Genomic DNA, 24,687 nt, shown 5'->3' on the forward strand with positions numbered 1-24,687 from the left:
AAGCACTAATCTGGAGGGAGCGGGTTAATATTAGATTATAGACACATATCCAAACAAGACTTGCAAAACTATTGTTGTAAAGGGATTTATTGTTGTATCAAGTATCATTCACAGTAATTCATGAGAATGAATTAAGTCTCTACTAGGGTTGGGTTTTTGACCTGACAAGCGTCAAAAACTGATTTAAACCATCAAAAACTGTCGAAAACCTAAATGATTGCTTTTGGATAATATTTTTAACATAATAGGTTGATAATGATGAGAAACTTTCTTTTTTTATATTAAGTTGTATTTTTAAACACTAATTCATTACAATAATTAAAACAAAATATTAATTGTAATTTGCTGTTTTTAATTTTTGACAGAATCTAGAACAGATATTATATAATTTTATGGTCCATTTTATTTAAACTACTGATTACCTGTGTTCAATTTACTAAGCAAAATAAAGCTGTTTTTTCAAAATATGTGTGACAAGTAATCACAGGGTTGGGTTTTGACCTCGGAAACTTACTCAGTATTAAAAGTCAAAAACCTTATTGTCACTGTTGTCATTCTTACTTTTGCACTTAGAATAAGTTACAGGAGCTTTTCTTAAGCATCACAATGCAATCAGCACTGCTAAATTAAAAGACATTTTAGTCATACAATTTAGTATTTTGATTGCTAGATATATTCTAATGTTATGCATAATAGGGGTATCATTTTAAGTATCAATATCTCGAAAGTTTAATAATAACAAAAATCAACATTACATACATAGCATGAAAACAACTTTTTAAACACCTGTTATGAAAAGAGTATAGCAGATGGTTTATATCAATGCACATATATAAGCAGTTGAAGAAATTTTGGAAGGTAGAGAGTCATTGTGAATTGAAGAGTATCAAATAGTTTTTCCTTCAGCTTTCATGCTATGCTCTATTCAAATTGGATCTTTTACATGAAAAAATTCATATATATTGTCCAAAATAATTCTGAGCAGAAAATTATTTTATAATCATATTAAGTATTTATTCTTTGTATAACATAGTGACTTTAAACATTATTATGCAATGAATGTGTGTGTATTTTCAATGGGAATTTTTATAATGGAAAGCAATATTTAAGGTTTTTGACGTCAAAAACTGCCATGCATCAAAAACCTACCTAACCAGTCTCTACGAAAATACACTTTTTTACAGCTAATATATTTTTCTTTATAGATTTATGTTTAGCATTTTGATTCTGAATTCACTTTATTTCTGCAAAATTTGCATTTATTAACATCATGAAGTTGGACAAAAATCTTGTGATTCAGATATATTTTTTTTTCAAACTGAAGTCACACACATCAATTTTTTAATTAATTCTACATTCATGTCTTTTTTCCCTTTAATTTTCTTTTACTCACAAACATAATTTTTAGTTGATTTTTCCAAAGGAAACTTTACAAAAGATAATCAAAAATTATATGAAAGAAAAAAACACAAACCTGAACTATATATTATTTGAAGCATTCACTGTCAAACTTGTCAGTGAAAGAATGAGAAATGAAGTGTACAGTTTTTATATGAAGCTCAATACCTTTCTTCTAAAACTCAACATTTTTTTCCCCTTGATATCACAGTTGGTACAGAAATGTATAGTACTCAAATGGTTCTGATAAACTATGGTCTGTAAAAGGTACAGACACCTCTATACACTGTCCCTTCATATAGAGGCTGTAGGATGTGATAAGTTTGTCTGCTCTCCATGATACAGATATTCTGAACTGGACATGTGCATATATGATATGTTTCATAAAATGTTGTTGTAATATAGCCACAAAACTCTCCTTCAGAGCAAGAGTGGAGCTGAAATATAAGAAATTTATATCATAAGGTGAACAGAAGTGTGTTTATACAATATTGTAAAATTATTCTAAAAAATTCCCACACCCCCCATGAATGAATGAACGCCAGAACTTTGCCACTGGACTTATCCCGTTGCCGAGATCTCTTCCAGCCCAGCTTCGTGGCAGAGTCTGCCCCATTCCAGTGAATTTTAATTATGGTGAAAACACACACAGCAATATATCAAAGTATAGTTGAAATTTGTCAAATTTATTTTATTACTGAAAAAAATCACTTATGAATCACTGTATAAAAAACACAATGTATTCTAATTTTACAGCAAAAAAATATATTAAATCGATAGCCTAGTTCAAAAAAACAACTCAGAATTTGCATTTTTAAGTTTCACACTCCTTGAGAACAGTGGAAAATTCCTATACATATTTCAAAACAGCAATAACTCCCAACTCTGCTTATACACTTTCTATTGGAATTCAGGGCTCCCACTCATCCTGCTTTTCCTACTTTTTGGTAAAATGTCCTACTTTTCCAACAAAACCTATAGACAAAATTTGTATAATTGATTTTAATTGAGGAAAGAATCATCGATATAATTTCAAATAATGCAAATGTAGTAGATTGCAATTGAAAATTCTGCCAAAACAGAAATTGTATGGTTTTTAAATTTATTTGGGGGTTGTATGTGGACCATTTAATGGTTTATTAATTTTTCATTTGCTTAGTTTGAGGGTTCAACAACTATTAGTGATTAAAACTTCTGCCTGGTTGAAAAAAAGTAATTTTGTATTTACTACTTCATGGTCTTAGACAATAACATTCATCATATTCAAAATTATGGTGCATATTTTGTGTATAGGTAAAACAACAGTTTGCATAACAAAGCAGTTGAGTAAATAGGCCTATTCTAGGTTTTCTGATTGATGATACCCAATAACATTCAATTGTCTTATGTATTTTTAGGGCATGCAAAAGCATAAACAATATTTTCAATGCTCAGCAAAGAGCTAGAAATGAAAGTGCTTCATTTGTCAAAAACGATTACACTGGCATTGAACACTAAAATTTAAACAAATCCTTTTAAAAGGGGGATGGGCAACGCAGTAAAATCATCTGATTCACCTTGACTTATTTATATCAGACCTTTTAATTTACATATTTTGCGTTGTGCTCTTGGAATGATGGTCTTTCTAGACCATCATTCCAAGAGCATGAAGACACGTAAGTTTTTTAAGAATGATGGTCTTTCTAGACCATCATTCTTAAAAAACTTACGTGTCTTCATAATTTGCTATGTACATTGTCGAACAGAGTTGTGACAGACTGGACTGTGGAAGACTCCAAAAAAAAAGAAAAAAAAAGAATGTAATATATACTGTGAGGAGAGATGGAAAAGAATTATCTGTGGTTGCTAATACCCTATTTTGGCCAAAAATTGTGTTTGTAACCAAGTCATTTCTGTCATTTCGCTTTGGCTCGAGTCAATCTCACAGGATACTGAAATAGTGCTATGAAAAATAAATAATAATTTTAAAAATTTTCAGTGATTTTTTTTTTATTGTGCTATGATTATGTTGTCTACGGGGGTACCCTCCCCATCCTACTAATTTTTTGAGTAGGAGCCCCCTGCTGTAATTGAATCTGATTTAATTCCCATTCTGTTCCATACAAAGGTAATCTTAGAAATGCAGGTATCTCAAAATATAGAATTTTGAGTTGTTGCCTTTTTGAACTGGGTTGTCAAAATGTACAATTTTATTTTCCACCAAATTTGCATATCAATTTAGGAAGAACTGAATGCTTATTTCATCTTTGATTAATGTTATAATTTTAAATTGTTTGCTTTGCACACATTTTCAGAAATAATTAGGAGGCTTCTGTATTTCTAAAAGTGTGTTTTTTAACATAAAAGGCTTGTGTTCTTCTAATGATGAGTAAGAAACTTGCTTACCCCAAGACATGCATATGAGGTGCATTTACTCTTGAAATGCATATTCATAAGACATGCATCCCCTTAGAAATGTGTGGTAAATGTTAGTATTCTGGGAAATTATAGGAAGCTTTTATATCCCCATGTAATCCATGTTATGCCATAATTAATATTTATTCTTTTACTAGTTTTTCTGTCATTGCTGATTATTTTTTGCTTACCTGTGAATAGCCTGTCACATATCCCCACTTTTACATATACAAGTTAGAAATCACTGTTAGGAAAAGAAATGGTTTCGCCATGTTTTGTTTTAGTCTTTTTAATCGTGGGTGTTTAATTATTAGTGTATTACATCATGTATAAAATATCTTGATGGTTGTAATTGAAATAAAGGAATATATAACAATTTTAAAATTTTAAAATCTATCATGAACAATGTGAATGGCATTACTGTATAAAACAAAAAACTAACCCATGAGTTGTAAGGTGGTGTTTTGGAAAAGTAAAAGATAGTAATGCAACTCCCTGAATTATATCAATTCTACTTTATAGCTCTTTTGTTTTTAACCTGCTCATGGAAAATTTAGTACTCTTCAGTCTAATGCATTGAAAAGAGAATCTAATACATTATAAATTTCAGTTCAATCTCTAAGTTGAGATTGCGAAATAATATCTGCATTTGAACAGTTTGTCCATTTATATAACCATAAAACTGTTCAATTATATTTGCTTCATTAAATTCACAATATAGTATATTCTTGGTGTACCTCTTGCAAGACAAAGCACAACTGAATTTTAAAATTATGCAAATATCACTTTTTACATGTAAAATTTTGCTGTAAACACACTTGATACACATTTTGTGAAAACAGTTAGACAAAAAAATACAGTATAAACCTCAATGAGTCGTCACTCATATTATCAAAAAAAAAATTATGACGGCTTAAGCAGAGTGAAATTTATTACGACTCATGCTCTAAACCATATAGGCTATATCAAACCATTGGCCCATGGACCAAATGTATCTTACCCCCCCCCCCCCAACAACCTAATTTTTTTAAAACTCAACTAAGCGACACTTTTACAGATCGCTCAAGTGACCTGTGGCACAATTCTGGAGAATTTAAGCAGTCTGTAGCACATTTTCAAATCACAGTGACCAGCGACACTGTTCCAGAACACTTAAGCGATCCTTGGCACATTTAAAGATCCCTTGAGGGACATGGCACAGTTTCAGTACTTAAGCAGCCTCTAGTGTGGTTCTATATCACTCAAGTTACTTGTGGCACATTCCCAGATTGCTTAAGTTACTTGGCACAAATTACGGGTCACTTCAGTGATGCGTACCACGGTTCCAGAGCGCTTAAGCGACTTGAAACACATTTCCAGGTCACTTGAAAGATCCACGAGCATTCAGAGGTCACTGAAGTGGAACTGTAGGGGACTTATTAATAGGGAGAATGTTAGTTCAGGTACCTACAAACTTTTTTGAAGAGATTTTTCTCATATTTGGCACACCGAGTAAGATACCATTAAGAATATTTCAAATATTTCATATTTTTTATAAAGGGCGGTTGATGACATAAGCATTATTCAAGCCCCTCCCCCTTGTTATCAAAAGTCAGCAAGTCGGGAACCCCCATCGATGCTGACGTAATACTTGGAGGACCCCTTATGATAGAATAATACTTATTATGGTACACCTATGATTTTTATACTATTAATTTTAGACTAATCGGAGCAGCTGTTAAAATATAGTTTTTTTTTTTTGTACAACAGAACTATTGCACATTAATTTTACATATACATGACATTTAATTTTAGTGCTTTCAATTCTTCATCAGTAGTTGCATAATACCATTATAAAGTAATCTTGACACTTGGTCTATTTGAGTGTCCTGGGCAAGAAAAAACCGACATTAAAAGGCCTCAACTTTAGGAAAAATGTCTGGTTTTTCAACAAAGATATTTTATTAAAATTTGAAGCCCCAAATTAATGGGGCCCATGCAGAAATATGGTCCAGCTCAAACAGTCCCTAACATTTCAAGAACTATGGTTATTTTAGTCATCAAATTAACTTCCTCGGTATAACTTTCATTATTTAAGTTGTCAGGTTTGAGTCATACATTTTGAATAATTTTGAAATATCTGGACTCTAAGAATCAATCAAATTGGTAAATGACTCCAAGTGAATTTTTTCAATGGGGCTTCTTACTTGTAAATATATACTGTTTAAAAGAAATGGAAACTGACTTTTTGAGAATTTTGTTGCCACTTTTTAGAATGTTTTTTTTTTCCAACTCGCTATAACCAAGTATTTCTTTTATCTTCAATGTTAGGTATTTGACAATCACTCGATATATCGAAATTCTTGTAAAAAGCCATACTCATTAAGTTAAACTTTTACTGTACTTTTTCTTACTATATTTTCACTTGAAAACTTTATTTCTTCATATTTGTCGTTTTTTATGGCTCTGTGCAGTCTCTTTAAGCATTTGAATAACTTGAACGTGTATTATGAAAGAATGAATGAATATAGAGATGTGTTTCTATATTTTCACACATGAAAATCCATGTGGTATTAGCTACTTTTGCTTAAAAGTGTAAGTAAGTATAATATGAATGTCTTACTTTGGAACATAAGTGAAATTCCTTTCGCACTACATTTCCATCTGTGTTGCTGGACACATTAGAAAAACTTCTCTCAAAATAGTGCATCTTTGGGCAGTAACAATTTACCTCTGCTGCTTGTATTAGCTGTCGAGAAGAGTCGATGTGACTTTCTGTTATCATTGCTGTTTCTGTTGACGTGCAGTTCAAAAGCTTCCCAACTTGGCCGCAAAACTGAAAAGAAAATCATCAGATTTTTTTGTTTCCTATCATTTTTATGTCTGGGAACTTGGTTTATGTCTTGCCTAGTTATGTGTCAAGTTTGATTACAATTCTATGCATTTCAACTATATTTTATTTATGTATAAAAAATATTAAATGATAAATTATTTCATTTATATGATGTGCAACTTTCATTTATATGTGTGTACAGCAATACTCTAAAGCAGCGGTTCTCAACCGGGGCTCCGTGTGCACTTCCCAGGGGCTCTGCTGCCACTCGAGAATAATAAAATAAATCAATAAATTTGATAAACTAACCCAAAAAAAAAAAAGGCCTAAAAGGTACCGCCATATAAATAATATACTAATAAAAGGCTCCTCGAGTTGAGCAGGGCTCCGCCGAATAAGTTATTCACTGAAAAGGGCTCCGCGAGTTGGAAAAGGTTGAGAACCGCTGCTCTAAAGTAATGTGATAGCGAGGTCCAATGATAGCCATGTAGGTCAGGGTACAAATTTAAGTTCAACTTCTTAATTAACTAGTATTTGTGGTAAAAATAATAGTTGATCAGAACTAAAATGCTTGATAAACATTGGTGTTGTGGTGAAAATTGTAATCAAAACTGAAGCCACTACCTCTGCCACACAAAACTTTGCTTTTTTTTATAGGACCAAAAGAAAAGTCAGGTAACACATTACAAATGATACTACAGTGCACTGCCAAAGTTTAGACACTTATCAAATTCACTCTTAAATTAAAAAAAATATATATATATATATATATATATATATATATATATTGAATAAGTATTAACACAGAGAGATACCTCTGTCTCTGAAAATAATTTTTAAACTTTTGAATATCGAAAACAGTGCTGTAATTCATAATAAAAATAAGTTTCTGCAAAAAAAGTAAAATTTTTGTTTGCAAAAGTTTAGGCACTATATAAAGTAGCAGTAGTATTTTATTTCTTGCTCACGGCCGAAGCCCATGAAAAAACACATACATTAAAATTCAACCATCTTTCATCCATCAATTTGCTAAAAATTTGACTGTCTAAACCAGGGTTGCGTTCTTGACATCAAAAACTGTCAAAAATCACCAAAAACTTAAATGAATGTTTGGCTGGACTGTTTTTTTCTGTTTGAAACAAAAATTTTATTTAAAAGAATAGGTATATAACAGGATGAAAAAAACGTACTTGTTCGCATATTAAAATGTTTTATTTTTAAAAATTAATTTATTACAATAATTAAAACAAAATATTATAATTTGCAATTTTGAATTTTTCAACTTAAAAAGAACATGTACAATATAATTTTATGGTTTATTTATTTAAACTACTCATTACCCATGTTCAATTTGTTGGGCGAAATAGAGCAGTTCATTCAAAATATTGGTGACAAGGCATCAGGTTTAGGTTTTTGACTTCACAAACAACTAATATTAAAACAGTCAAAACCTTATTGTTTAGTTATAAGTTAGTGAAACTTATTATCAATGTTGTCAAATAGTTTTTTAACCTGATAGATATGTTGAATAACAAAACACTTACTTTTATGTAGATTTATATTTGAATTTAATTACAGAGAAAAAATATCTATTTTGATATTTTAAATTTTCTGATCTGCCCAAAATTTTATTCCATATAAAAATTCTCACACAGCATCTGTTAATACAATAATTGAACTAATTTATTTTCACCTAAAAATTTTTTAACTCAAGTTGTATAAATCCGAAGTTTTAACACGTTCGGGTCTAAGCCCGAGCCTGACTCTTGATGCCGTTTCTGTTTAAGGGAACTAAGCCCGAATCAGACTCGGGCTTAATTTTTAACTCGTGTAGCTATAAAATGGCTGAATATATATGTTCCCAGTGTTTTTAAACATAATCTATAAATCTTCTAGTTCCAAAATATATGTATAGTAGGATAAAAATATAAAAGAAATGAACAGTGAAAAAAGTATCTTTTGAATGACAAAAGCGCTTGTGCTGCTCACTTGTTCTTTCAAAAATATATATTTACAAAAAAAGAATTATTTTAAGAAAAGGGAAAACAAATGAATTTTATGAGTGAAATAGAACCTACGCAGTGGGTCGTCATCAGGGGGAACCCCATGCATGGTTTGAAAAATGTAGGCATTTCTGAAGGGTGGCTATGCAGCCTAAAACAGCCTAATTGCATTAAAAATGCTAACCCTTGTTCCCGATGCCTGCCTTCTCAAAAACATGGACAAAAAAAAGAGAATGAAAAAATACTAAATATGGTATTTGAAATATATATACAGAGCTTCAGATTATAAGCTTAGATAAGAAGCATGAGAAAAATATATACAAAGTTACAGGAATATAATTACAGTGAATATTTTACAAGGATTATGAAAAATGTCAAAAATAAATTAAAAAGCAAATTAATGTAGCAAAATGTAGTCAAAAAATCAGCGGACATACCTCAAGAATGGGGAGATTGTTGTTTGAAGATTTTTCTGGAAATGAAGGCGATTGGAATACTGCTGCCAGATGCAATTTTGAAAAGATTGAGGAGTGCTGTATTGAATTCCTGTTTATTATTACAAATGTGTCTGAATCTAAAAATTTGTGAGTGTTTCTGAATATTTTGGTGTTGATGTTTGAATGCCAGTGACTTAAACTGTTAACAGAAAAATCAGTCTTTTTTTTGTCATAAACACCTGTTTCCCATTTATTGTTGTTTTTGTATATTTTTAATATCCAGGAACATTATTATGTCTTCTTTTGTGGTTTCCTTCAGAGAAAGCTCTCCAGGATAGAAGTTTGGGAAAATGCTTTTAAAATTGCATTTGTTGGAAATGATTAGATCATCAATGTAACGAAAGCCAGCAAAGTTCTATTGCAGTTTGGATTCTTGTTCATAGAATCCTTGTAAAATATTCACTGTAATTATATTCCTGTAACTTTGTATATATTTTTCTCATTTTTCTTTGAGCTTATAATCTGAAGTTCTATATATTTTTTCAAATATTGTATTTTTAACATTTTTTCATTGTCTTTTTTTTTGTCCAACATGCTTTTGAGAAGGCAGGCATCGGGGAACAAGGAACAAGGGTTGGCATTTTTAATGCAATTAGGCATAGCCACCCTTCAGAAACGCCTACACTTTTCGAACCATGCATGGGGTTCCCCCTGATGACGACCCACTGCATAGGTTCTATTTCACACTCATAAAATTCATTTTCGTTTTCCTTTTTCTTAAAATAATTATTTTTTGTGTGTGTGTATATATACAGTAGACTCTTGGTAACTCGACACGTGGATAACTCAACATCTATTATTCCCTTGGTTCACCCAATACTAATTTCAATGAAGGGGAACTCTCTAACTTGACACATGTTTGGCTTAACTCTGCTTAAGTTGACTATGACTTTTGTCCCTTTACTACGACTGATTTTTACAATTGCCCGTGTTTTACCATTCTAAGAATTTTTTGACGTTGTCCGTGGGTACTTCGATAATCCTTTGTTACTTTGTTCTATATGATGGGTCCCTTTTTTGTGCTATGGGTGGTGGTGGGGGGGGCGTGCATGTGAAGTATTAATGTTTGAAGCCTTTTAGCCGGCTTATAATTTTAGTGGCGTTTCCAAGCAGGTCTTTCATTCTTTTCATGGTCTAAAGAAGTGTGATGTGATTGATCCCTATTGGATGTTGACAATTTCAACATCCAATAGGGATAAAAATCTTCTCTATTGTAAGTTTTGATATTGTCTGTTGCGGAGAATGTTTTTGGTGGAACTCGGTTTTACGATTTCTTAGAAAAGGAATAAAAGAAAAAGAGCTAAAGCCTGGTTAGACGCTGAATATGTCATTTGGTTATCATTGTGAGTATCGACGGCCGTGAATGCAATGGCTCCACACAAACTTCATACTTTAACTTTAAAATCAAAAGTTGAAGTTTTCAAAAAACTAGAATAGGGGAAAAACTCAGAGTGAACTCGCCAAAGAATATGGGGTTGCACGGAACCCATTTCAACATTTGCTAAAAATGAGGGAAATTTTTTTTCAGCATTTGAATCTTATAAACCATGCAGAAAACTCATAAGAAATCAGAATTCAGCAATGTAGAGGAAGCAACTCTTTTGTGGTTCAAATCCCCAATCTCACTCAATCCCATTATCAGGATCGAAAATTCCAGAGAAAGCAAAAGATTCTGCAAAAAGTCTTAGTCAAGGAAATTAAGAATTATCCTAAGTATGAAAACTTTTTACACAAAATTAGACAAAAAAATTGAATTTGTAGATGTTACAATTGACGCAAAAATTTCTATTTTAGATTCAGTTGAAATGATTGATTCTGCATGGAACTCAGGCACGAGTGCCACAATTTTGAACTGCTTCCGTTCGTGTTAGTTTTTGTTCTGAGTCTTTGGAAAATGATTATTTCTCTGAAAATTCTTCCCAGATTATAAACACCCAATATAAACAATCCACCCCAGAAAGCACATTCCTCTGTGTCATATTTCCCAGAATTTGTCCCTATACACATGTCGAATGATGACAATACCCTGTTGTTCGAACGGAAATCAGTGCACTGCATATTAGATATCCCTTGAATCCTGCTCTCTTGAACAGCCAATGTTCCATAAATGAAACATGCATTTTTTTAGCATTATTCTTAAAAAACGTACACGTTTGTAATTTGCTGTGCATTGTCGAAGAGAGTTCCGACTGGACTGTGGGGGACTCCAAAAAAAAATGTAATATATACACTCAAACCTGTTTTTGTGCGGTGGATAGGGACCACATAAAAAAAGTCTCACGTAGAAAATAACTTCTTACGATAAAATAAAACCTTACGACATAACTAAGAATTGCTTTTTTAAATGAAATCATGACACGAGGCTTGGCAGCAGGGCCGCAACTAGATGCTTGGTCAGCCGGGGCAACAAAATACATTTTAGCGCCCCCTCATAATATTGAAGGAGAGATTAAAGAGTGAAATTTGCGCCCCCTGTAGTACAGCACCCGGGGCACCAGACCTGCCTGCACCCTCCCCCTCCCTAGTTGCGGCCCTGCTTGGCAGATACTTGGAATCTCGCCAAACCTTTTGGAATCTGATTTAGAAAATACACATGCGAACATTTTTTTTTTTTTTTTTTTTTTTTTTTTTTTTTTTTAAAGGTTGGGGATAAGCAAGGGCCCCCGGGAGAGGAGGAGAGACAATGATGACGATGTATGGCACAGCTCTATATGCAACCATTTCGTACCACTGATATAGGGACATTTAATTTTTAAAGAAAACATCTTGAGCGGGATTGCTCACTCAGCGTCAGATTAACAGATCTTGTCGTATAGCCCAATGGGCCAGGACGAGGCTTAGATGATTACATGCGAACATTTTTAAATATTTTATTTACATATGTAATTATTTTACACATACAAAACGTTCTTGTATGCCTCTTATAGTGGATTCACCTGATCCAAATTCTTTACCAAGAGCTGCAGTTGCTCCTTCACCTTCTGCTATTTGTTTTAAAATCGTAGTCTTAGTTTCTAAGGAAATTGCCTTTCTCTTCGCTTTGTTTTTGCCCTTATTCATTTTCAGGGATTATGTCAAAAAATAAAATAAAAATCGTAAAAATTTATATCTAAATGGAAAAAATAATAAATTTACCTTCAATTTACTCTTTGAAATGATGGCTTATCTTAATGGTCCAGGAATATGAAAGCACTTTGAAGGACGTCAATTAAATAATGTGATTATATACTTCAATACATATGTAATGTAATTGGCTGACACAATACTTATGTGATGAAATATCAAAAATCGAAAAAACCTACTGGCAGATCAAACCTACTAATTTTTTTGTATTGATAACTTTGTCAATTATGTTCTAATTTGATTGAAATTTTCATATACCGCGCACAAAAAAATCGCACACACAAAAAAATCACGCAAAAACAGGTTTGAGTGTATTGTGAGGAGAGACAAAAAAATTATCCGTGGTTGCTAGTGCACTGTTTTGGCTAAAAATTGCTTTTAATATCAAGTCATTTTGCTTTGGCTCGAGTCAATCTGGCAGGATACTGAAATAGTGCTATGAATTTTTTTGGGCGATTTTTATTATACTATGATTATGTTGCCTAAGGGGGTAACCCCCTCCTACTTTTAGTCCTACTTTTTCCAACTTTTTGAGTGGGAGCCCTGTTGATATATTAAGTGGTAGACACACACAAAATAAATTTAAATTTACCAAAATTGAAATTTTGGCAAATTTTAATCAAAATGGGAAAATGCCCAAAAAATGTTAAATTTGAAAATTTTGTAAATAAAGTTTGCATTAACCTGAAGTTTCCTCATTTTTTCCAAAAATTCTTTGAACTCTATATACGATAAATTAGAAATGTTTGAATTAATTTTTATCTGATATTTTTGCAAATAAAAACTATGTTCCACATTTATGGAACATTGGCCTTTAAACAGTTAAGCATCGTATACAAGCCAGCACTGCCAAATTAAAGGACATTTTAGTCCTACAATTTAGTATTCTGATCGCTAGATATATTCTAATGTTATGCACAATAATTTTAAGTATTTGTGTTTTAAGTATCAGTGATTACCTAGATAATTTGATAGAAATCAGCATTACATATATATTGTAAAAGAACTTTTTAAACACCTATCTGTTTTAAAAAAAAATAGTACAGTAGATGTTTATGTCTATATATATATACACACATATATAAGCAGTTAAAAATTTTTGGAAGGTCAAAAATCATCTTGAATATATCAAATTATTCCGTAGTTTTCCTTCATCATTTATACTATGCTTTATTCAGACTGTATATTTTATAAGAAAAAAACATATTTGTCCAAAATAATTCTGTAGAGAGTTATTATACAATCATATTGGGACATTTGCTCCTCACTTGGGGTCACGTTCTTGGAGCTTCTAGCATTTACCGACAGATGGCTTCGTTGGGATGGGATTCATCTGAATAGGAGTGGGGTCTGGAAGGTTTACGATAGGCTCAGGTCAGGTGTTTTACTCCCAGACCTCGTAGACGGAAATGCAGGTTAGTTATTGTTAATAATAACAGCATGGACAGAATTACCCACCTCTGACTTGGATAGCTTCTCGATTCACACAGGGCAAATTAAAATGTGTGCTAATAAATGCTAGGAACTTGGGTAATAAAGATTTTTTTAGAAACTATGTGATAGCTGTGGAGGGCTTGGATCTTATAGCCATTACAGAACCTTGGGCAAACAATGGGGGAGGAATCTTTCTTACACATCTCAAGATATACTTTTTAAGAAATAGATCAGATAGGAAAGGATGTGGAATCAGGTTTGAAGGCTAGAGAGGGTTACGTGCAGAGAAGTGATATTGAAACTATATGGGTTGAGCTTGAAAACAGGCGTCGCAAACTTATTGTAGGGGTTTGTTATAATCCACCAAATAGGAATACAAACTACATCGCCAAACTTCATGATAAAATTTCCTACATGTGTAAGCATAAGGGAGTTGTCATATTACGTCATGGATATTCAATATTTTGTCGTAGATATTTCAATTACTCGGGTATCGATTGGGTCAACCTTTCAGCTAGAGATCAATATGAAAGAGACTCTTAAGTTGGTGCTCGATAATTTTTTGTATCTGCATGTATCAGAAGCCACTAGAGCTACTGCTATTTTGGATTTAGTTCTCACTAGTTATGATCTTGTTGAACATGTTTTGGTGGGGGACATGTTTTCTTCCAGTGATCATCGTGTTAGTTTTTTCTGTAACTTCTCTTCGAATAAGGTTGATAACAAAAGACTGGTTCCTTGTTTTTGGAGAACTTTGATGTTTTGAGAGAATTGTTGGCGGAAGTTTTCACAGACCAGTTGGAATCAGTCGGGATGGTAAGTCAATTGGGGAGAATTTAGTACGAAGCTGTCCTCTGTTTTGCACGACGTCATACCCTTTGTTCGAAAAAAGTGTGTTTGTATATTGCGCTTCCCCTTATGGTTCACTGATAGTGTGTGTTATCTTGAAAAGAAAAGAGCATTCAGAGAGTATAAAAGTCGACGAGGTGACCTGTCATTGTTTACTGATAAAAAAAAGCGGCATTGAAGAAAGCGATAAGGGATAGTAAAAAAGAAGTTGAATCTAGGTTGGCAGATAACATTGGCTCTGCGAACCTAGATTCAACATTTTCCAAAATCATTTTTAGATACATCAGTAATGAATGTAAGGGGACTGTTGCCCCCCCCCCACCCTCTCGATTGGAGAGTCTAGGGTAGAGAGCAATGTAGACATGTGTAGTGCTTTCATTGACTTTTAAAAATAGCAAAATATGCAAAAAAAATAAAAAAATATATGCAAAGACACAGAAATCTGAGCCCTAGTAATAATCATGTTCAGTGTCTCAACCAATAGAAAAAATGTCAAGGTGAGAATTTTATTTATCAATTATGCTGCATCTTTCGTTGCAATCTGCAAGTTTGTGCCTTCAGTTTTATAAACTTGCTACTTATGGTTGTACTGTTTTGATTCTATTTCTTCATTACTTGCCTAACAAACTTTTTTGGAGTTTCTAATTTGAATATATGTAGGATGTGATTTTTAACAGATGCAAATTCTGATACTTTTAGAAAATTTATCTTACAACCCTACCAGGGTTGGCAGGTTTTTGACGCATGGCAATTTTTGATGGTTTAAACAGTCATGTCAAAAACCGTGCTGCTTATTGCTTTTCAATATAAAAATTCCCATGTATATTGTTTTCTTATGAAATATACAATTTGAATAGAGCATAGTATAAAAGCTGAAGGAAAAACTATCGCACTATACTATTTGATATTCTTTAATTCCAGATTCTGAACCTTCCAAAATTTCTTCCACAGCTTATATATGTGTATTGATATAAATTACATGCTGTACTCTTTTCATAACAAATAGCTGTTTAAAAATGTCATGTAATGTTGATTTATGTTATTAAATTATCTAGATAATCACTGATACTTGAAAGAATATCCTTATTGTGTGTAACAGAGTATATATCTAGAAATCAAAATACTAAATTGTAGTACTAAAATGTCTTTTAATTTGGAGTGCTGGCTTGTATATGGTGCTTAAGAAACTCTTGTGACTTATTCTTAGTGCAAAAGTAAGAATAGGTTTTACTATGATATGCAGGGCTCCCACTCAAAAAATTCGAAAAAGTAGGAAAACGCAGGACTAAAAAGTAGGACAAGGGAGGGTAACCCCCTTAGACAACATATATAAATTGAAGAGCCAAAGAAACTGGTACAGGCATGTGTATGCAAATAAAGAGATATGGAACCAATCAGAGTACGGCGCTGCGGTCTGGCATAGTTGTTAGATCGGTTACTGCTGCTACAATGGCAGGTTATCGAGATTTAAGTGAGTTTGAACGTGGTGTTATAGTCGGCGCACGAGAGATGGGACATAGCATCTCCGAGGTAGCGATGAAATTTGGATTTTCACGTACAACCATTTCACGAGTGTACCGTGAATATCGAAAATCCGGTAAAAAATTAAATCTACGACATCGCTGCGGCCGGAAAAAGATCATGCAAGAACGGGACGACTGACGAGAATCATTAAACGTGACAGATGTGCAACCCTTCTGCAAATTGCTGCAGATTTCAATGCTGGGCCATCAACAAGTGTCAGCGTGCGAACCATTCAACGAAACATCGATATGGGCTTTTGGAGCCGAAGGCCCACTCGTGTACCCTTGATGACGGCACGACACAAAGCTTTACACCTCGCCTGGGCCCGACAACACCGACATTGGACTGTTGAGGACTGGAAACACATTGCCTGGTCTGACGAGTCTCGGTTCCAATTGCTTCGAGCTGATGGATGGGTATGGAGACAACCTCATGAATCCATGGACCCTACATGTCAACAGGGGACTGTGTTCAAGCTGGTGGAGGCTCTGTGATGGTATGGGGCGTGTGCAGTTGGTGGGATATGGGACCCCTGATACGTCTGGATACGACTCTGAAAGGTGACAGGTACGTAAGCATCCTGTCTGATCACCTGCACCCATTCATGTCCATTCCCACGGACTTGGACAATTTCAGCAAGACAATGCGACACCCGACAGAATTGCTACAAAGTGGCTCCAGGAACACTCTTCTGACTTTAGACACTTCCGCTGGCCATCAAAATCCCCAAATATGAACATTATTGAACATATCTGGGATGCCTTGCAACGTGCTGTTCAGAAGAGATCTCCACCCCCTCTTACTCCTACAGATTTATGGACAGCCCTGCAGGATTCATGATGTCAATTACCTCTAGCACTACTTCAGACGTTAGACAAGTCCATGCCACATCGTGTTGCGGCACTTCTGTGTGCTCGCGGGGGCCGTACACGATATTAGGCAGGTGTACCAGTTTTTTTGGCTCTTCAGTGTATAATCATAGCATAATGAAAAAATAATAAATTCCTAAATAAATTTGTTTAAATTTTTTTTCATAGCACTTTCAGTATCTTATAAGTTTGACTCAAGCCAAAGCAAAATGACAAATGACTTGGTTACAAAACCATTTTTTGGCCAAAATAGGGTATTAGCAACCACAAATAATTCTTTTCCGTCTCTCCCCACAGTATATATTACATTCTTATTTTTTGACTCTTCCACAGTCCAGTCTGTCAACTCTCTTCAACAATGCACACAGCAAATTATGAAGACACGTAAGTTTTTTAAGAATGATGGTCTTTCTAGACCACTTCCAAAAGCACAGTGCAAAATGTGTAAATGACAAAGTCTGATATAAATATGTCAAGGTGAATCAGATCATTTTACTGCGTTGTCCATCCCCTTTTTAAAGGGATTTGTTTACATTTGACTGTTGAATGCCAGTGTAATTGTTTTTGACAAATGAAGTGCTTTCATTTCTAGCTCTTTGCTGAGCATTGTAAATATTGTTTATGCCTCTTCATGATTTAAAAATACAGAAGACAACTGAATGCTATTGGATATCACAAAACTTAGAATAGGCCTATATATCCAACTGCTTTGTAATGCAAACTGTTGTTTCACCTATTTGCACCATAATTTTAAATGATGAATGTTAGTTACTGTCCAAGACCATGAAGTAATAAATGCAAATTTTTTCCCATCCAGACAGAAGGTTTTAATAACTACTATACTTGTTCAACCCTCAAACTAAACAAATGAAAAAGTAATAAACCAAATGGTGCACATACTGTTCCCAAATAGTCCACATACCATTCCCAAATAACCTTAAAAACGATACAATTTCTGCTTTGGCAGAATCATTAATTGCCATCTCCAACATTTGTAATATTTGGCAATATATCAATGATTCCCTGCTCAATTAAAATCAGTTACACAAATTTTGTTGATAGGATTTGGTAAAAAAGTAAGGAAAGTAGGACAAGAACTAGAAAGTAGGCCAAAACCAAGCAAGTAGGACATTTTACCAAAAAGTAGGACGAGTGGGAGCCCTGTGATATGGTATATTTACTAGCATTTATATAATGCAATGTTTTTCCAATTGAAGCTGTATTTAAATGTGCAAAACAATGATTTGGGTATATCAAGTCCTGCCAGCTCTGCTTTGATTGAAAATACTCTACTTTGGAAACCTAAGCTAAGAAATTTTTAGGTGAGAATAAATTAGTTTAGTGTATTGACAGATGCTGCTTGAGAATTTTTATATGGAATTAAATTTTAGGCAGATATGAAAATTTAAAATATTGAAATAAATATTTTATGCACAGTAATTATAATTCAAAATACACTGAAGTGTCAAAAGTCATGCAATACCTCTTAATATTGCCGCACTTCGTTGGGTAAAAGGGGGGTCGCACACGATATTAAGAGGTATCCCATGACTTTTGGCACTTTAATCTACCTGAAAGTGTTTTTTTTTTAAATTTAATATATCTATCAGGTTAAAAAAACTATTTGATAACATTGACAATAAGTTTTTCACTGTTTAAATACTGTGTTTCTGAGGTCAGAAACCTAACCCTGATCAGACATATTTTGAATAAACAGCTTTCTTTGACGTAGTAAATTGAACAAAGGTAATCAATGGTTTAGATAAAATGAACCATAAAATTATGTATTTCTAGATTCTTTGTCGAAAAATTCAAAATCGCAAATTATAATTAGTATTCTGTTTTAATTGTAATAAATTAGTGTAAAAATGAAGCATTGTAATATGCAAAAGTAAGTTCTTCATCATGTTATATACCTATTGTGTTCAAAACATTATCCAAAAGCATTCATTTAGGGTTTTGACAGTTTAAACCCGTTTTTGACAAAGTAACGTTTATATACAAAACATGTTATCAAAGAGCTTGGTATATCTCACTCTTCTGTGGTGTAGTCAAGGCCCCCCATGGTTGAGCCCGGTACCAGTCTAGGAGGCTTTGGCACAGCTTATTTAATTTTTCTGACAAGGGGGGGGTGGTCAGAGCTTTAATTTTACTGATGGGGGGTTAAAAATGGTCAAAATTCTGCTTATATAATACTTGAACGGCTTCTAACAATTTCTATTTAATAATAATATTCTTCAGTCCGAGCACACTTCCCATAGTGTTAATATTTCCCTTTATAATGATGAATCCTGTATAACGACACTTTTTGCCAATCGTTTGAGCATCATTATATGAGTGTTTCATTGTATTTGAAGAAATGTAAAGCAGCATTTGAAATTTAGTTCCTGGTGTTTCAGACATTTTATTACATACATCATATATGCATTTATGTACATGTCACTTGGTCTCAAAATTAGAAGTGGTGATAAAATGCAGCTTTTAAAGAAAAAACCCTCAATTTTCTCACCTTCAGTTGTGCTCGACTGTTTAAATTTATTGTGTGCATATCTTCTGACCATGTTTGAGGGCAATCTGATCTATCTGGACATTTGCATAGACGTTTAACCATAGGTGAAAGCCAGAACCTTTTCTTTACAATGTTGCAGGCTGTCCTCAGACTGCTACATACTTGGAGATTCCTTTCTGATGTAGCCTTTTAAAATATAAGAATAAGGCAATCAATCAGCAAAAGTTCCATTTCTTTTATTTATTACGTCAGATGAAAGAAACCAAAACAGTAAAATAAATAATTATTTACAGAACATACCCAACTGTGCTTAAAAGTTCAGATGCTATTTTCATTTTAGTGTAAAAAAAATATTAATTTGACGTATTTATTTGTTTAAACGAAGATTTTGTTCTTTTTCACTCTCATATGAAAAAATTAGACCTCTTTAAGGGTCATTATTGAGAGCACGAAAATGTGACCCTGTAATCAAAGTAATCCAATGAATGGAATAATTCATGGTCCATTCATGCTCAGAAAACCATGTTTTTGTTATTCAAACAAGTTCTGTCTTGTAAATACAGGGTATCCTTACAAATACCCTGTATTTACAAGACAAACGGTATTTAACAAGTATTTACAAGACAAACAGTTTACAAATACCCTGTATTTGTAAACTGTTAAGAAAAAATTAAAGGAGTGATAGTACCCATCAAGATGAATAATATTTACTATGAAACTTATGGAAGAATCCATATAACTATAAATGCATCATAAAACTAAATATTAAGTTTAGATTTATCTCAGTAGATTAGTGTATATATTTTGTGCCATCTCATCTTAAATTAAGCAGCTTTTTGGTGTGATATTATTTACTATCGTTGCATGGACTGATTTTGAAAATATTTTTATGAATTTCTTGAACCTCTTAGATGGGGGAATTTTCCCCCCAGTGATTATAAATCCGGTAGATTCTACAATGCTGATGTTTGTTTGCTTCTAAGAATAGATTTATATCTTGCTTGCCTAACTATCTCAATAAACTTTCGACGGCTTTTGCCGTACGTTACCGGAAAATTAAACTTTGTTATTGTTCCTCCATGCATGTGTGCATGTGTACTCACCCCATTTGCGTAAACAACATAAACTTCCTGGCCGTGAACAGCTGAATTTCCAGTTAATAACACTAAAATAGTAAAAAAATAAACATGAACGCTCGAGATTCTCCTATCGGCCATGACCGGCGTTGCAATTGGTAAAAGTGCTTCAAAGATTTTTTTTTCCTGTCTTTAGCGACTTCCTCATCCTGCTATCATCCGCCGTTTCCCATTGGGGTACCTATTTTTATTTCTGCTGGCAGCAGCATGCCTTTTTTTTTTTTGTTCAATTTCTCTCAACGGCACTCCACTCCTCTCATTGGAGCGATTAGGAGAAAATTTTACATGTACTCTATATAAATTCTTAAAATAATACGAATTAATAAATATTCTCATTCAAATAACCGAAGTTTAGAACATGATTTTTTTCATTTCATCCCAATTTTCTCATCGATATTTTTTCTAGCGGTATTATTGCTAGAGTTCTGAATGAGTGACATCTTTTTTCCAATAAATTACGGACAACTAGTATCGCCTATTTGTATGTACTATATATATTTATTTATTGCCTGTTGAAGAAAAACTTAGATTTATCAAGGGGACAGTAATTCCATTAGGGCTACCGGGAAATTTATTCCTACAGTCCCAGGTGAGTTAGAAAGATCAACAACCAGTGCCCGAGTTATGTTAATTTGTCGTTTAGCCTCCTACAGCCCGCGGTAAGGCCTTGGGGCTCCGGGCAACCCAAAGTGATTAAAATTTTTAGAATATGTTTGTTCTTTCAATCATTTTTTCAGTTTAAAATTCTAGTTTTGAAAGTTAAAAAAATCTGTCTGGAAGAGATTTCCATTGGAAAGGGGTACTAAAAAAATTATTGGCATTGGTGGGAGGGTGGAGGCGTACGTGCCCCCCCCGTTCGAAGACCCTGTAACCGCTTATGCACCCGTAAATAAGTTATCGCTGAGTGAGGGAGGGCGTAGACAAATTCTTGTTGGGGTGAAGAAACTACTAGTGAGATCGGTAGGGCGAAGGAACCACCTATGTAAGTTGTTGCGGTTTTTTGCTCGAAGAGTTCGGTTCTGGGTCTCGGCCGATTGACTGGCTATCCCAACGTTTCGTTCAAAATGAACATTTTTGTAGCTATGTAGATGAATAAATGTAGAAAAAAATTTCTCCCTCACAGGCGATGGAAACTACAAAAACTATGTTGAGATGCCACTTATGGGAGAAATTGGCTGTGGTACTAAACAACGAATGGCACATTCTGACACGCCAGTGGCCGAGCAGCTCATGCCAACAAAAGATGAAGCAACATCTGAAGATTGGTTGGACGGTGTATTGAGGAAATCGATGATGTAATAATATTCATTCGGTCAAGTCGATCATTATTCCCATCTGTAATGAACATAATTCATTTTCATGTAACAAGTGGTATTTATGATGGTCGTTCATTTCAGCTTTTTATTTATTTTTTCATGAGTTTCCCCCCTTTTACGATTTTTTATTTTTCCATTTCTGTTTTTTGTTATTTTTTCAACCACCTAAATTGTATACATAACCTAGATTTTTTTTGTTTTAATCAGGAGAACGTTTCAAGTTGTTATACGTAACTAGTTTTTTTTTTTCTGAATGAGGCAAACCTTTGATTGTTATACATATAATCGAGATTTTTTTTGTACCCATGATTGTGGAAATAAAATTCCAATTTTCCAATTGCTGTTTGTTGTCATTGTATTTCGGGTAGTGATATTTATTGAGTTACAGAAGTTTGATTTTTGTGCTTAAAAATGTGAGGAAAAGAAAAGCTGTATTGAACATTTTGAAATCGCGCAATTTCGAAATAGTCAAATTGAATAAAGACGTTCTTTTTAAAAACTAAACCCGAATGTATCTAGAAAGAAACTTGGACATATTTTTCGGAATGGTGGACTCAATGAAATGAGAAATTTTGAATAAGTGCTATCGATATCATTCTGGCACGTACAGTATCTTCATAATTTCTTTTCTTAATACCTAGTGGTTAAGTGTAAAGCCGTGATTACACTATAAAAGTTTGATAAAAACATCTTTCTCAAAACTTAAAAAAAAAAAATACGCCTAGTGGTTACATTCGAGCGAATGCAATCGATGAAGCTTATTATTTGCATTTTTTTTTGTCGAGTTCTATAAAAGTTTATTTTCCTAAAACTTAATAGTGGACTATTAATCTCGGACTAAGCCTATTCACTCTGTACGGAACGTAAAAATATTGTTTATTGTAATATGAATTTTAGCGTTCGCATAGACCAGAAACGTCACTTATCGCCAACGTAATTGAAAATACCAAGCTAATTTGACGCTACGTATAGTGTGAATCGATATTTATTCCGCAACTGTGTTTTGATAATGATGCTACAATGAAGAAATAATTCCAAAATCTTGGAAAAGTAACTGCAGGCTCCCTAGAGGTGTGCGGCGCCGCTCTAAGAAAGGGCGAAAAACTTTTTTTTGTTGGGATGGGGTGCAAAAAATAGGTCACATCAGGGGCGTAGCCAGAAATTTCGTTCCGGGGGGGGGGGACCAAAGTAACAGAACAATGGATTTGGCCATTTTTTCCCTTTTTTCTGTCATTTTCTCACATTTCGGGGGGGGGACCAGACCCCCCAAGTCCCCCCCCCCCCCCCCCCCGCTACGCCCTTGGGTCACATATATATACGGGCAGAGCTTTTCTCGAGCCACCCCGCACTCGTGCTAATAGGAATGAACAATTTCGATTTTCAAAATATGTGATTTTTCTTTTGAAATTTTAATAACGTCAACTATGGAAACTTTCGTACAAAACTATACAATAGGGAAAATTATTCGTACCCTAAAGGGTTGCCGCGTTTGGCAAGGGTGGCTTTGAGATTGTGGACCAAGTATTCTTCGTGCAACTCCGCTAAATGCATCAAAAATTTGAATGATGCATCAATATTGCTAAATGCAATTAGGAAATCCCGCAAGAATCACTCTATATCGGTTCAGGGATTTATATTAAGTCAAAACTTCGTATTTAAACAGTTTTCCGTAGTCCGCGCAAAATTGAAAGAGATGCATTATTTTAAATCGTGCAATTAGAATTTCACTATGCAATTTTTTTACTCTTAAATTTTTCTTAATTATGCACTCCAATTAATATCCATGGCCGGCTGACAGGGCTCCAGCCCGGGAGTCAGGGGGGGGCCCGTGGAAAGAACTTTTTGATTTTTTTTTTCAGATATATCCCATAGGAAAATAGGACTCTTTAATATCAATCATATCAATTTGTACTCGTATGGACGGATATCTTGAACTACGTACCTTAGATCTCATTGAAATTTTTTTTAACTATACACATGTACAAGTAAACGAAAAAAAACCCCGGAAACAAAGAAAAGAACATTGTCCAAGGACCCCCGGCTCTCATGGCAGTCGTTCTCCTAGGAAGGAAGAAGAAAAGACACTGTGATAGTCATGGTTACTGAGACGTCAAGGACACCAGCATTTTGTGTGTCCTCAGGGCTATAGCCACTAGAATAAGGGAGGCCACTAGAATAATCCTCTTATCTAGTCGTCGAGCGTGTGTAGGGGGCTACCGCGCGACCCCTGCAGTTTCAGTTCATAGAAAGCCATAATGTCTTGATAGAATGAAAATTGGAGTAAACAGACGTATTCCACAGTGAAATTGCCTCTGGGTGCCGATAAAGCACATGAACCCCCCCCCCCCCCAAGAACCTGGAACAGGGGCCCGTAGGCTGCGCTCTTCAGCGGACCCCCTCTATAGTGAACTAATAGTGTGGAAAAAAGACAAAAAATAACAAGAATGGTCCAGGCCTGAAGCTCCGCCAGCCCCACTCTCGTAGGCGGGTTACGATACTGAGACAGCTTTGCTGCAAGCTTTTGTATACAGTGGATCCCGCATTACTTTTTCCTCCTTGGGTCCTGCGACTCTCTGGTGCCAACTCTTATTACTGATACTCATCCAGATTTCTCGTTCAAAGCGTTTTCCCGCAAAAAGTATTGTACGGAATGGCTGTAATGACGTGTGTACTGAATCACGTGATTTCGCTCACGGTCCCTCTAGTAACCCCTCCCTCTCCCAGTCCGAACAAATCGAAGGGTATTTTCCTTGCTTCTGAAAGAAAAGGCTACATTCCGCATCGGCCTTTTTTATTCGCTGTACTGTCTTGAGTGAGGACACA

General features: G+C 34.3%; 2 protein-coding genes across 4 annotated transcripts in view; one reads left to right on the forward strand and one right to left on the reverse strand.

The window, feature by feature from the left end:
* The window catches only part of LOC149072142 (uncharacterized), a 59,972-nt gene extending 37,773 nt beyond the window's left edge, over positions 1 to 22,199 (forward strand). For both annotated transcript variants that reach the window (XM_089247142.1, XM_089247143.1), the window contains exon 7: positions 21,672 to 22,199. In XM_089247142.1, the coding sequence (XP_089103268.1) occupies positions 21,672 to 21,830 (159 nt within the window). In that variant the 3' untranslated portion in view covers positions 21,831 to 22,199. The remainder of the gene's footprint in view (positions 1 to 21,671) is intronic.
* Positions 70 to 20,724, reverse strand: LOC149072143 (uncharacterized). 2 transcript variants are annotated; one of them, XM_089247144.1, is made up of 4 exons: positions 20,516 to 20,723; positions 19,413 to 19,598; positions 6,395 to 6,607; positions 70 to 1,835 (listed from the first exon to the last, which is right to left on the reverse strand). In XM_089247144.1, the coding sequence occupies exons 1-4, from the start codon at positions 20,627 to 20,629 to the stop codon at positions 1,650 to 1,652; spliced, it is 699 nt and encodes a 232-aa protein (XP_089103270.1). In that variant the 5' UTR covers positions 20,630 to 20,723; the 3' UTR covers positions 70 to 1,649. The 2 variants fall into 2 exon arrangements, with proteins under 2 accessions (XP_089103270.1, XP_089103271.1); XM_089247145.1 differs by lacking the exon at positions 70 to 1,835 and adding an exon at positions 2,279 to 2,373 and having other exon boundaries at positions 20,516 to 20,724.
* Positions 22,200 to 24,687: the final 2,488 nt, after the last annotated feature.

The sequence above is a fragment of the Pholcus phalangioides genome, unplaced genomic scaffold (assembly GCF_987345545.1).
Source record: "Pholcus phalangioides strain wild (caught in Gottingen) unplaced genomic scaffold, Ppha-v1.0 ptg000017l_1, whole genome shotgun sequence".
NCBI lineage: Eukaryota > Metazoa > Arthropoda > Arachnida > Araneae > Pholcidae > Pholcus > Pholcus phalangioides.